This window comes from Pleurodeles waltl, chromosome 1_2, assembly GCF_031143425.1.
Source record: "Pleurodeles waltl isolate 20211129_DDA chromosome 1_2, aPleWal1.hap1.20221129, whole genome shotgun sequence".
Classification (NCBI taxonomy): domain Eukaryota; kingdom Metazoa; phylum Chordata; class Amphibia; order Caudata; family Salamandridae; genus Pleurodeles; species Pleurodeles waltl.
This window is the reverse complement of record NC_090437.1, coordinates 1,199,052,290-1,199,065,155: the sequence shown is the minus strand read 5'-3', so window position 1 is coordinate 1,199,065,155 and position 12,866 is coordinate 1,199,052,290. Positions and strand designations below refer to the sequence as shown.

General features: G+C 45.7%; 1 protein-coding gene across 3 annotated transcripts in view; it reads right to left on the bottom strand.

Annotated features, from left to right (window-relative positions):
* Positions 1–4,041: 4,041 nt before the first annotated feature.
* The window catches only part of ZFYVE28 (zinc finger FYVE-type containing 28), a 516,457-nt gene continuing 507,632 nt past the window's right edge, over positions 4,042–12,866 (bottom strand). For all 3 annotated transcript variants that reach the window (XM_069203698.1, XM_069203689.1, XM_069203708.1), the window contains one exon: positions 4,042–7,076. In XM_069203698.1, coding sequence (XP_069059799.1) covers positions 6,945–7,076 — 132 coding nt within the window. In that variant the 3' untranslated portion in view covers positions 4,042–6,944. The remainder of the gene's footprint in view (positions 7,077–12,866) is intronic.

Sequence of the window (12,866 nt, the reverse complement as noted above, 5' to 3'; positions counted from 1 at the left end):
CCAAGTAAGGGAATACTGCTATCCCTTTCCTCCTGAGCTCTGCCGCAACCACCGACATCACCTTCGTGAAGACTCGAGGTGCCGAAGTAAGACCAAATGGGAGGACCGCAAACTGATAGTGCTGCGTCCCTACCACAAACCGGAGATACTTCCTGTGCGACTTGAGTATCGGGATATGAAAATAAGCATCCTGCAAGTCGACAGACACCATCCAATCTCCATTGTTCAACGCCAAAAGCACCTGAGCTAGGGTCAGCATCTTGAACTTTTCCTGTTTGAGGAACCAATTCAAGATCCTCAAGTCCAAGATTGGCCTCAACCGACCATCCTTCTTGGGAATCAGGAAGTACCTCGAATAACAACCTCGACCCCTTTTCTGCTCTGGGACCAACTCCACCGCGCCCTTTAATAGGAGGATCTGGACTTTCTGTTCTAGCAACAGATGGTGTTCTTTTGAACAATACGACGGGCGGGGCGGGATGGGGGGCGGAAACTCCCGAAAGGGAAGGATGTAACCTTTCCCCACAATACTGAGAACCCAAGTGTCCGATGTAATGATCTGCCACTTGTGAAGAAAGTGCCACAACCTTCCCCGTACAGGAGAGGAGTGAGTAGGGACTGGTGGAAGCCTAAGGCTGCTTCCCCTGCTGCACCCCTCCAGAGGGCGAGGAAGAGGCAGAGTGCTGCTGCTGAGAGGCTCCCCTGGTGCGGATCCTACCTCTCCCTCTAATTAGTCTAAAAGTGATAGAAGAGGCAGGTTGTTGGTATCTCCCCCGAAATGAAGAGGAGTAAGAACCCCGTCCAAAACCTCGAAACCTCCTAAAAAACCTAGAGGAGGCAGAAGAAGGGGCCTGCAGTCCCAGTGACTTGGCTGTGGCTCTGCTTTCCTTAAACCTTTCCAAGGCCGAATCCGCTTTGGCTCCAAACAGTTTGTCCCCACCAAACGGGAGGTCCAAAAGGGTCGACTGCACGTCCGCAGAGAACCCCGAATTGCGGAGCCAAGCCTGTCTCCTTGCCACCACAGCCGTGCCCATCGCCCTAGCCACCGAGTCTGTCGTGTCCAACCCAGACTAGATAATCTGAGTCGCGGCAGCCTGGGCATCCGAAACAATGTTCAAAAGCCCCTGGGGAAGCTCCGTATAAGAAGATGAAATGTCGTCCATAAGAGCATGGATGTATCTTCTCGCGTTGGTGGCCTTCAACGCCATACTGCAGGACGAAAATATCTTCTTGGACTGTGCATCCAACTTTTTGGAGTCCCTGTCCCCTGGCACCGTCGGGAAAGATCCAGGAGCTGACCTAGAAGAACAGGAGGCCTGCACTACCAAGCTCTCCGGCGTAGGGTGTCTAGATAGAAAGCCAGGGTCAGAAGGCGCAGCACGATATCTCCTGGCCACAGCCCTATGAACCGCCGAGGAAGATACTGGCTTCTTCCACACCTCCAACACCGGATCAAGCAAAGCCTCATTAAATGGCAAGAGAGGCTCCGCTGCAGAAGAGGCCGGATGCAGAACTTCAGTCAGCAAATTCTGCTTCACCTCTGCCACCGGCAAAGGCAGGTCCAGAAAGTTAGCTGCCTTTCTTACCACCGTGTGAAAGGTAGCAGCTTCCTCCGTATACTCCCCTGGAGATGAAAGGTCCCACTCAGGGGAAGTATCCAGCCCACTGGCCGTATCAAGACCATGAAGTCCATCACCAGAGTCCTCAATCTCTCCTTCCTCCAAGACTCATTGGTATTCCTGCTCCTCCAAAAGACGAAGAGCACGCCTTCTAGAGTGTAGCCTCTCTTCAATGCGCGGCGTCGACATGGCATCCGCCGAAGTCGAGGATCGGCGCCGATCTCCGGATCCATCCGACGCCATATCCGGCACCACAAGCAGCTTCGGCGCCGAGGCAGAAGCCGGACGAAGAGGGTCGCGTTTTGGAGTCTCCGAAGGTCTCGTCGGAGTCACAGGTCGAAATCCCGAAGTCGACGGGATGGAAACCTCTGGGGCCAAACCCTCTGAAGCCACCGGCGCCGATACCGGCGCCGAGCCCACATTCCCTAAAGGGAGAAAGGGCATAAAGGGTGCCGGTCGTAAAGGCACCGGAGCACCCAATGAAAAAGCCAACGGGCCCGAAGGACCAGCCGGAGCACCGCCTGGAGCCATCTGTTGAAAGTTGGTGTACATCGCATTCAAGAATGCGGTATTCTCGGCTCCAGGGGCAGGAAAAGCAGGATACTGGGGTGCCTGGATCGAAGGCGACCCCCGACGCCAGCCTCGACGTCTGCGACGCCGGAGAAAACGCCCGGGGCTGCGTCACCTCAATCACTGAAGCCTGTCCAAGCGAAGTCGGTGACGCCGGAGAAGGCAACGGCGTCGACAGATGTGGCGTGACCGTGGGACTGACCTCCCAGGTCTTCCGACGCCGAGCCGAAGGCGACCTCGAATGAGACTCCTTGCTGGAATGGCGCCGTGAATCCTTACGGCGCCGGGAGTCTCGATGACGCCGGTGAGATCTCGGCAAAGATGACTTTCTATGATGTTTTTTCTCCTTCCGTTTCGACTTTGCCATGAAGAGCTTAGCCTCTCGTTCTTTCAGGGCCTTCGGATTCATGTGCTGACATGAATCACATGTAGCGACGTCGTGGTCAGAGCTCAAACACCATAAGCAGTCGGAGTGAGGGTCAGTAACTGACATCTTGCCCCCACACTCTCGACAGGGCTTGAAACCCGACTTTCTCTGAGACATTATAACCGCAGAGAAAATCACGCAGCAAAAAAATACACTGTAACAACGAAAGTAACAGTAGCTCCCTCGAAGATAACCGTTTCGAATGCACGGAAAAAAGGGAACTGACGTCGGCACGTCGGCGAGGACCTCTTATTGCCTGTATGACGTCAGACGGCGTCGCGTGGGCCAGTGTGACGTCCTCGTCGACGTGCAGAAGCTAGGAAGAAGATTTCCGTCGAATGCTGGCGCCATGGGAGTATTCATTAGGTGAGGAATCCACAGGTAGTTGTATCCATCAGAAATGTTTGGTTGGCCCGAGACGGCTGGCTAAACATAAATGCGCACTGAGGGGGGAGTGCTCTGCATTCCACCTCTGTCCCTGTCAATGCCTGTCAAACAGAGTTTATTATGTTTTTACTGTAAAAGTTTTTCAGTTGGTGGGGGTGGGGGTGGTGGAGGTGGGCTGGGCGGTGGAGGTGGGCTGGGGGCAGTGAGCCACCCATGTCCAGCCATATGGTGTGGTGGACCACTTTTTAGCTTAAAATCCAGATTTTCTAGGTTAGAGACACATGTAGACTCCACGTTACCTTTCCCAATGTTGCTTTTAACAGTGTTCCTATGACATGTCAAACCTGTAAATTAAACGCAGTACAACTAGTAACTACCGAACACTTGCATGAACATGTTGCATAAAGTAATATGGGTCTTCCGACAACACAGACTTGAGAAAATCAGGCAATACGAGTCTGTAGAATTACATTATAACCAGCCAGCTAGAGCTATATTGTCACTAAAAGCTGCCTGCCTATATTATAGGCCTGAGCTGCAACCGAGGGCCAATAAAAGCAGAGAGGGCTGTTAATGACTTATACAGCCAGGGGCAGAAGACCTCTAAATAATGCTATTACCCATAACTCGCGGAAGGTAGACTGCTCTAAATTAGAGAGAAGGAGAAAGGCGAGCATTGGAATGTGTTAGGAGAAGGCCCTCTACCACGCCATAATAGCATCCTCATTGTCTCCTGAGGGCTATCCTGCTTGTTTAAGGCATGTTACTGGAGTTAAACGCCTGAGACACAAATGAGGGCCTATTACAAGTTCTAAATTAAATAAGAAGAGAAAGAAAGACACCATCAGAACGTTGGATAAGGCCGTGATTGGACCTTTGCGACTTCACTGTATTTAATGGAACTACCAAGGTCCTGAAGTTCTCAGATACATTATTATTTTGAAAAAAGAGGGAGACTAAACTGTTGCTTAAAGCACACAACGCGCCACACAGGCATTAATCACCACTGCTGTAAATGAAAAGAAACTCCGCAAACTTAACATGTGGAAGTATAAAATCCTGACTTTTTAATTCTCGTAAGTGATTACAAGAGAAAATGCAATTTAGTACTCTTTTGTGCTTTCAGTAAAAGAAATAGGGGTGTATGTACATAAGAAAATTACTGTACAGCATCTGAGATCCTTAAATATCATATTTATGGAAATGATTCTGAAATACAGCATTTACAAAATAAGAACAAGCTTTGAATAAATACAGTCCAGTAAATAGGATTCCAGTTTTTTTCCACAGAAGGAGCAATTTGTATGCATATTTCACAGTTTAAGTTTATTGTTGTTCATCCTATAAAAGAAGCATTACATTTCTGTATTAAAAAATAAAATAATAAAAAAAACTGCAATCTTCATTGCAAGGTGAAGCCTGAGATTTAAGCCTGAATATAGTATTACTGCCCATTTCCACACTGGCTCCCTCGCTCAGCATCAGAGGGGCCAGTCCGTGCACAGCCAAACTGCAGGCCATCGAAGATGCTGCAAATCAAAGACTCTGATCATGACCTGGTAGAAAAACAGACATTAAAAAAATGGAAGAAAAAAACCCAACTAGATTAAGCATGATCACACCAGGACCCTGCTTGCACAAGATACCGCCTAATGAGCTCCAAAACAACGGTACGCCAATCATCTTAAATAAATGTGGTGACCACCTCAACTCAGGCCATTCACAGGAATGGCAGAGTCCAACTTATGCTATGAAATGTGTAAAAACACATTCACTTCTTCCTTGTCCCAACGTCTTGTTTATGGTTATTGTGTGAGAATCCACAATGGGATTCATCATGGCTTTGTGTCTTACTTGAAATACACAAAAACAACAAACATCTTATAAAGCACTTCTGATAATGGTTCCAGAAAAATGTAAGTCACTGAAGCCTGACCTTCTTTTCGTCAAAGGGAAAACATACACTTAGCTCAATGGAATGATTCAAATTATAATTTATACTACAGGTCGCTCTTGGACCAGTGATACTATTTTTGTCTTCACATCAAGCACATTTGAACTCACATTGACCTGAATATATCATTGCTCAAACTATGCAAGTTCTCATCTGATCAAAAAAATAGGCACTGGCACCATGATGAATGGTGTAGACATGATGTCCACTTGAACTTTTACAGTATTGGAAGATTTGCCTCTTCCACTTAGAATCTATGCTTTGGAAAAAACCAGAAGGAAAACATTTTTGGTGGACTTTTTTTTTCAGGGAAACAACTTGTAATTACATTTTAGATCTGAGGGGTGTGTCTTCATTTTGAGTTTGGGAAAACAGGAATAATCTATGCTCTGCAAACGAATCCTCGATATCCAGGGTGGTGAATGCGCTCATGGCAAATAATACCAGCAGGTGCAGCAATCATCAGGTATGGAACAGTGCACCATGCAGAGTTTTGGACCCCAGAAAGTGCAGGAACGCAGAAATACCACGAATAATACCAGAGGTGTGCACAATGGTAAGTACATTGTTTGCTCATAAAAAGTGCAGCATGTTTCAACTCTTCAAAGTCGAGCTGCAACAATTGGAAGCCCGATGCTGGCACAATCTGCCCCTGAATTAGGATTTCTGGGATGAGGTCTGAAATGAAGGTCACATCTATGCATTTGCAGCCCACAGTTTTTGGGAATCGAAGTAGGGTGCCATAGAATTTGTTGGGTCAGTTGGGAGGTCAGCCACCGGTGCATCCACATCAATGGGTTCACCAGAAACCCCTGATGAGAAGGAAACTGACAAGAAACATGGAATGGGTCAAACACCCACCTTTCTATCAGGACCACCCGCGAACCCATCAACGCTATTTGTGTTATGGGAAACCCAAATTACACATATAAGAGCATCTGGGTCAACAGCCTGCTGATTTTTTAGGAATAATTGTATACCATAGCGGTAAAAATTGTTATTTTTAAAATGAAACTAACATTTATCAAATAGATAAGGTACAAAAGGAAATATACACAGCTATTACAAAAAAATCGAAATCTCTCAGAGTAGATAGTTTCAAGATCAACTGAAACACATTCTCAACCTAAGAGTCATTTCCTTTGGGATATTAGGTGCAGTTTGAGCATGACCAGCACTCGCCCACAGGTGTTCTTCTTTCATTGCATGAAGCTTGTTGGGTTGGTGAAGATGAACGTGCAAAGTGCAAAAAACAAAGACAGACTTCTATAAATAAGCTTGCGAGCCAACAGGCTTGATAAAGAATAACAAGTGCATTTTTCAAATGCCCAAAAGTTATTGCTGTGATTCAACAAAAGGCAACGCAAAATATACCGCACAGCGACTGTCGGGTTCTGACTGAATATGGTCTTCTCCTGTCCGCCTCAGAGTCAGCTTTGCCTATATGATACCGAGCACAGGTCTGATAAATGTGACCTGCATGAATATCTATACGTTTGATCGTTTAGGATCAGAGATCAGATAGAAACCGTCTTAGGATTGGTGAATGGAAGGAGAGGCTGCTGGTCTGTGTAACGCCAGTCGCATCAGTAGGTGGTGAGCTACCCATGACGTGTCTCATGGCTGTAAAGTACAATCAAGAGGCGGTCTGTTCTTCACGCTTAAGGTAAGGTACAATGCAGCAATGTAGACTTCTCCAAGCCCTATTTCCATCCCAATAATGCTGCAAGTTCAGATAGCAGCATTATAATGGTGCAGGTAGAATATTTCATGGAAGACTCTTGCAGTTCCCACAGCCACAGATTTGGGTACTTCCTGTTAGCAGCTTGATAGAATGCAAGTAAAACAGTCCATATAAATATATGTAGTGATGGATGCGCGAAGCCCACACCCTCTTGGAGGACCTTCTTGCAAGCAAATTCCTGGCTTGAGTTGATGCTGTGCAAGCCCATTGCAGACTTCTTGAGTCCACTGCAGATTCAATGTGTCAGATACCAGCTCTGTCGCTGTAGAAGGGAGTGACGTGGAATATGTAACAGTGCGTGCAGACACGGACCGGCTTCATCTGGCCGTAGCGAGGTAAAGGAGCGGAGTGTGAAGAGCAGCGGGAGCAGAAAATCTACAAAAAAAAGCACACAAAGAGATTATCAGTTTGACAGGTTCACTTTCTACTTTTTAGCAAATTAAATCACGCTGCTATAAAAACAAAGCAAACAATTTAATGGTAATTCAATGAACTGGAAAACATTTAGCAGGATAGAGTAAGGGCCTGATTTAGAGCATAATAATAGAGGAGATTCTGTGAAAAAAACAGCAGATTCACGATTCACAATTGAATCAATAAGTCCTATATAGATTTCCCTCCATAGTCCCCATTATGCAGTGATTGCTCTGCCAGAGATGTTGTCTAAAGACCCAATCAATATCATAGGGCTGGACTTGCATGGTAAGAACTGGTCTTCCTAACCTACTGAGGTTATGGCCGCACAGCATGTTAAGGCGACCAAATATGTGGACGCTATGTGAGGAGAGGAGGGAGCTACATTTCCAGAAGTTCATGTTAAGTACAGAACTTCCACCATCATACACAGGCATTTGTGAAACTGCAGTTGTAGCTTTTCTGATAAAGTGTCTCCTATCTCCTATGGTGCAGATAGTCACCTCGATAGAGAATTCCCTCTCTTACTTGAGAACTCTCAATGTGGCGGATTATCCACCACCAGTATGCGGAAGATGAAGTTCTGCTTCATGAACAAAACTTTATATCAGCCACAAGTAAAAAAAAAAAAAAAAAGTAAGTGGGGGCAGGCAGCAGGAAAGCAAGTAAACAGCATGGACATAAGTGAAAAGGGCAAACATGGTACAGATAGGAAGGGGGCTCTGTAAGGCCACAAAATAAATATTTAGGTCAAAATGCCAAGTATAAAGGCACCAGATGTCAGGATAGGAAGGAAACAGATTAAAACAGTTTAAAAAACAAGCAAAATATGATTAGTGAAGTCTGTGCACTCTACTATTCCTTGTGGCTCAGCATGTGTTGGTTCAAGGTAGACTACTGTTTGTTTATAGCCACACCCAACCACGACACAGCCTACATCAGTATCTGGAGCAAACTAGCACTCTAAGGTAGTTCAATCCTGGTCAGGATCTGCGTTTTAACAGTTGCTATCACGAATATTACCCCTGCATAGTGCTTTTTTCTTTTTTAGAACATCGAGAAGCTGTATCTTCTATGCTATTGCACCCTATTTACTAGTTTCTGTGGTCTGTTTTAAATTTATATTATCAATAAGTGTGTCCGTGCTAGCGTACATTCTATTCACAAGAAGATGGGGACTCTTAATCTGGGCAGGCAATTCAGTTCTTCGCTCTCCCATCTGATACTCTATAAGAGGTTATCATTATCTGGAAAGGATCTATCTCCAGTAGGAATTCTAATTACTGATACCACTGCCAGATACCCCACAGCCTTGAGTGCAAGGTGCATATCGATGGGTGACCTTCCTTTGTCCAGTATGTTCTGCTATTCACCCCTCTGGCTGCCACTAGCAAGTGACCTCTTTTTACTACCTTTGAGTGTAAAAGCTTTAACAATTTTATCTCTCAGCCTCAGTATGACTTACTCTATTTTGGCAAGCTATTACAAACCCATCATTTTCCTCATGGCACTTAAAATCTTGTTATGAAATGCCTAATTTTGGACATGGCCACCAACAATGAATCAACAATTATTTTGTTCTTTACCTCCAATAGAACACTAGGTGTGTGTCTTGGGTAGTCAATGTGGCTTTAAATGCCAACCATACGTTATTCTACAGTCGGTGTCCTTGTTCTGCATACATCTCAATGGTCTGGCTAGGTCTCCTATAAAGCGTTGGCAACGTTCCTAGTGTAGATGCCTGCCTGTTTCTTTTCCATACAATATCAACAACCTAAGCTGTTTATTTAAATGACAAGGTACTGGAATTTTACACTGGCAATCAAGCACTTACTCGGTCAGCTCAGCAATATATTCTTACATCTTTCTGGTGTTACCGGAAACGTCTTAGATAGTGCCTCCAGTCTGACCACATGTACCTCTCTACACATCATTATGCTAGTGGTGTCAGTCTCTGATTAGTGTCCTCAATCGGCAATTAAAAGTCTGCCTACCATAAAGGGTCTACAAATGCCAAAAGTAATGAAAGTGTTACTTCCTCTAAGAGTAGTCCTGAAAACACTGAAAAGAGCTACTGTTTTTCCATTTCTACAGCTGCAGTCCTACTGAAAAGGGCAATTACTGCAACTAAAGAATTTTGTAGAGGAGAATATACGACTTATTCCCAAGCATGCTGGACTATTAGTGTCAATCATCTACGAGTTGAGATTACTGTTAGATGGCGCAGTAATGAAACTCAGATAGTAGCTAACAGAATCATAACATTGACGCTGGTCAGTTGGATACACAATTCCCACTCCAACAAACATTGCATAGATCTGGTTGTATAATTCAGAAATCGCGGGGCACGTATTCACCATTGGTTCACCGCAAGGTTACTTATTTGCCAAGCGCTCCTCAGAGATTTTCAATAGTTCAGAATTAAAAACAAAAACAAAACACAAAGCCCATCTGGAAACACTTCATCTTTTTCACCATCACTCATGAGAACTTGCTACATCTCTGTAGCCAGACACCTAAGAGTTCACTCAAACTATTACACAAATTGCATATTAGTGCTAACACTAGTTTTATTTTCTGCTTTAGAAATAATAAATCTCTTAAAAGCATTTTCCAAATGTTCTGGGTTTCTACCCTCGACATCAAACATTATTGGTTACTAATCGAGTACTAAGAATATTTAAGAACACATTACTTTCTTCTGGGAACACTCTTTCTGGTAGAGACTATCTAGCTGCAGATTCCTCACCTTTGAATATTCCCCAGGCATCGGACTGGATTCAGAAACTCTTCAGGAGTACCTTGGCACGCCATCAGGTGGCACCACACTGACACCGTTCCGCTCTTTGCAGGGCACATATAGGTGGCACCTCTCTGTGCTGACGTCAGTTGCTTTGAGGCTGTGAAAGTTCTGAGACGCAGAGCCCCAAGAGCAAACTGATTAGAATCAGTGTGCAGATTTCTAGTCTAGGGATCTTATAAATGGATGGAGTCCAATCGCAGAACAAGGAGGATGGGAGAGTCGGTGAGGAACTTCCATCTAGATAAGAGAGTCTATCCGATAGAGTGTTACCGAAGGTAACTTGTTCTTCTGACAGGGACTTCCAGCCACAAATTCCTTACCTTCTGAATAGGTACCAAAGCAGTATCTTTTTGTATGTGGATATGGGAATGGACTCGCATCTGAAAATTCTGCAGGACTGAGAGGGCAAAATGCCCCATTGTGGTGAAATTGGCTGTCCAGACAATAGTGCTTCGTGAACGTATGGAAGAACGCCCACCTAACTGCCTGACCGATGTCCAGGACAGGAAGTCTATGTGCTAACACAATGGTAGCAACCTTGGGCCTGGTAGAATGAGCACGCAGTCCTTCCGGAGGCTACTTTTCTCCCAAGACTTAGCTAATCCTAATGCAGAGCGCGATGCAGCAGCAGATGGTTCTCTTGTTCCAGTAAAACCCGCCAATAGATGATCATCCACCAGGTGTTATTTGGTACGATCTATGTAGAAGTGCAATGTTCTTTTGGGGGTCAAACAATGGAGTCCCTCCTCCTCTTTGGAGAGGTGAGGTGGAGTACAGAACACCTGCAGGGTGATGGTTTGACCGATGTGGAACTGCATCACAACTTTTGGCAGAAAAGATACCCAAGTCTGCAGAAACAGTTTGTCCGGAAAGAACGTGGTATTTGGTAGATTAACACAGAATGGAAGCTCACTGGCACGCAATGCAGAAGTGATGGAGATGAGGAGCACAGTTTTGATAGTATAAAGCTGCAAGGGGCAGCTGTGAAGCAGTTCAAACCGAGTGCACGTCAAGGAAATAAGGACCAGATTAAGGATCTATTGGGGCATCACAAAAGGATAAGGGGAAAACGTGTTGAAACCCTTTAAAACAAAAAAAAAATATCACATCACAACTGGTGACTTAAACATGGAGGGCTGATCTGGCAATCTTAAGAAGGCTGGAAGATAACCTTAACAATAGATAATATGGTCTGGAGGAGATCAATCTGGTGTGTGTCACATCAAACTACAAATTTGTCTGAAAGAAAGTGTATACAGCTTTTGCTAACGGATACCTGGCTGCCAAGATGACATCAACCACCTTCGGAGAAAGGTCGAAGGTGTTCAGCTGTGGCTGCTCAATCTCCAAGCATGCAGGTACAAATTGTGAAAGCTTGGGTGCAGAACCCAGCCCTGTTGCTGGGACAGTAAGGCCTTCCGGAGGGGCAGATGCTCCCAGGAGCTTCCTATACAAAGCGCTGTGCCCAATCTGGAGCCCCTAGGATGACTTGGGCCCATTTGTTCCTGATCTTCTTGAATACTAGAGGCAGGGGAAGCAATGATGGAAAGGCATTCAGCAACCCAGAGATCCACGCGAGGCAAAACACATCTCAGAGCAAGAGAAGCCTTCAAAAGCTCCTCCTGACCCCACCATGCCCTGTTTGTTGCAGTACCACATGGCGGTGGTGTTTTCTGTGAGCACCTGTATCACCATTGCTTTAGTCACAGAAGGAAGGATTCAGTGCTGAGCAGATGGCCCTCAGCACCAGAAGGTTGAGCCACGACTCTGTAGAAGGCCAGCCACCTTTGATCTCTACCTCTTCTTTGTGGCCGCTCCGGGCCAGAAGAGACTCTTCGGTCACTACTGTCAACTCTGGGGGGCAGGGGAGAGGGGTTTGCCACAGGCCCAATCTCAGTACAGCAACTATGAACGCAGCTTCTTTGTAGTCTCCGCCGAAATCTGTCCGTCGTTGGAGAGGTCCCCTTGATGGTGGGCCTGTTAAGCGGTTCCTATTTCCGTAAAAAGACTATGTTTAGGATAGCAGCACCACTGAGTGTGGGAAACTGAGTCAACCCCACACCGCTTGGCAGCTGTCATCCTAACTCCTGGCTAGCTTGCAATGCCTCACCCAAACCTCCAAACCTGTTGGGTGGAAGGTGATCTGTGGCAACTTGAACCTGACACACTGTCCTCAGGAAGTTGTGGAAACAGATCATAGACTCCTTTCACTCGGTTACTCACACATGCCAAGGCAAGGTACAAGTTGCGAACTAGATTTCAATTAATTTATTGAAGAAATCGCATTCTAGTGTAAAAAGCATTTGCTGCGATAAGGCAGATGAAACAGAGCACATTTCCCAACATTACAGCCATAGCGAAGAAGATAAACAACCCCGCCATGTTGGGCGATTCTAGAGAGCCTAGATGTACCTACCAAAACCCTATGTCTAAATCTGAGAGCATAGTGGTTGTAACCCTCTGTCTGGCCCGGCCTACGGGACAGCCCCAGCCCATGCCTGAATACAATAGCAGAGGTCTGCCTATTGCATGAATGGCAATCCTCTCGGGAAGCTGAAGAGTCAGCACCAGGATCAGCAAAGCTGTCTGTAGTGTGGTACATGTTCCAGGACGGTAATGACCAGAATGTCCTCTGCACTCTTTGGGCCTATGTGCAATAACCTGTACAGCTCTGATTTCATGGTGTGTCTTGAGGATAGAAGCTGGCTTCTGGGCTCTCAATACAAGTTAGCATATCATGTACCGTATATGGCAGCCTTGGACAAAGGCTGATAAAATGTGCAGCGTGAGCTCTGTCTTCCTAGAACAGACAGCTGATAAAATATATAAAACAACTTCTAAAAGCAGGCTTGCTAAAAATGTGAATAAAACGTGTATGAATGTAAAAGCCACAAACCAGGGAATCCAAGCTAAGCTAGTGGTGCCCAACTTGGGTACCAAAGGGTCCT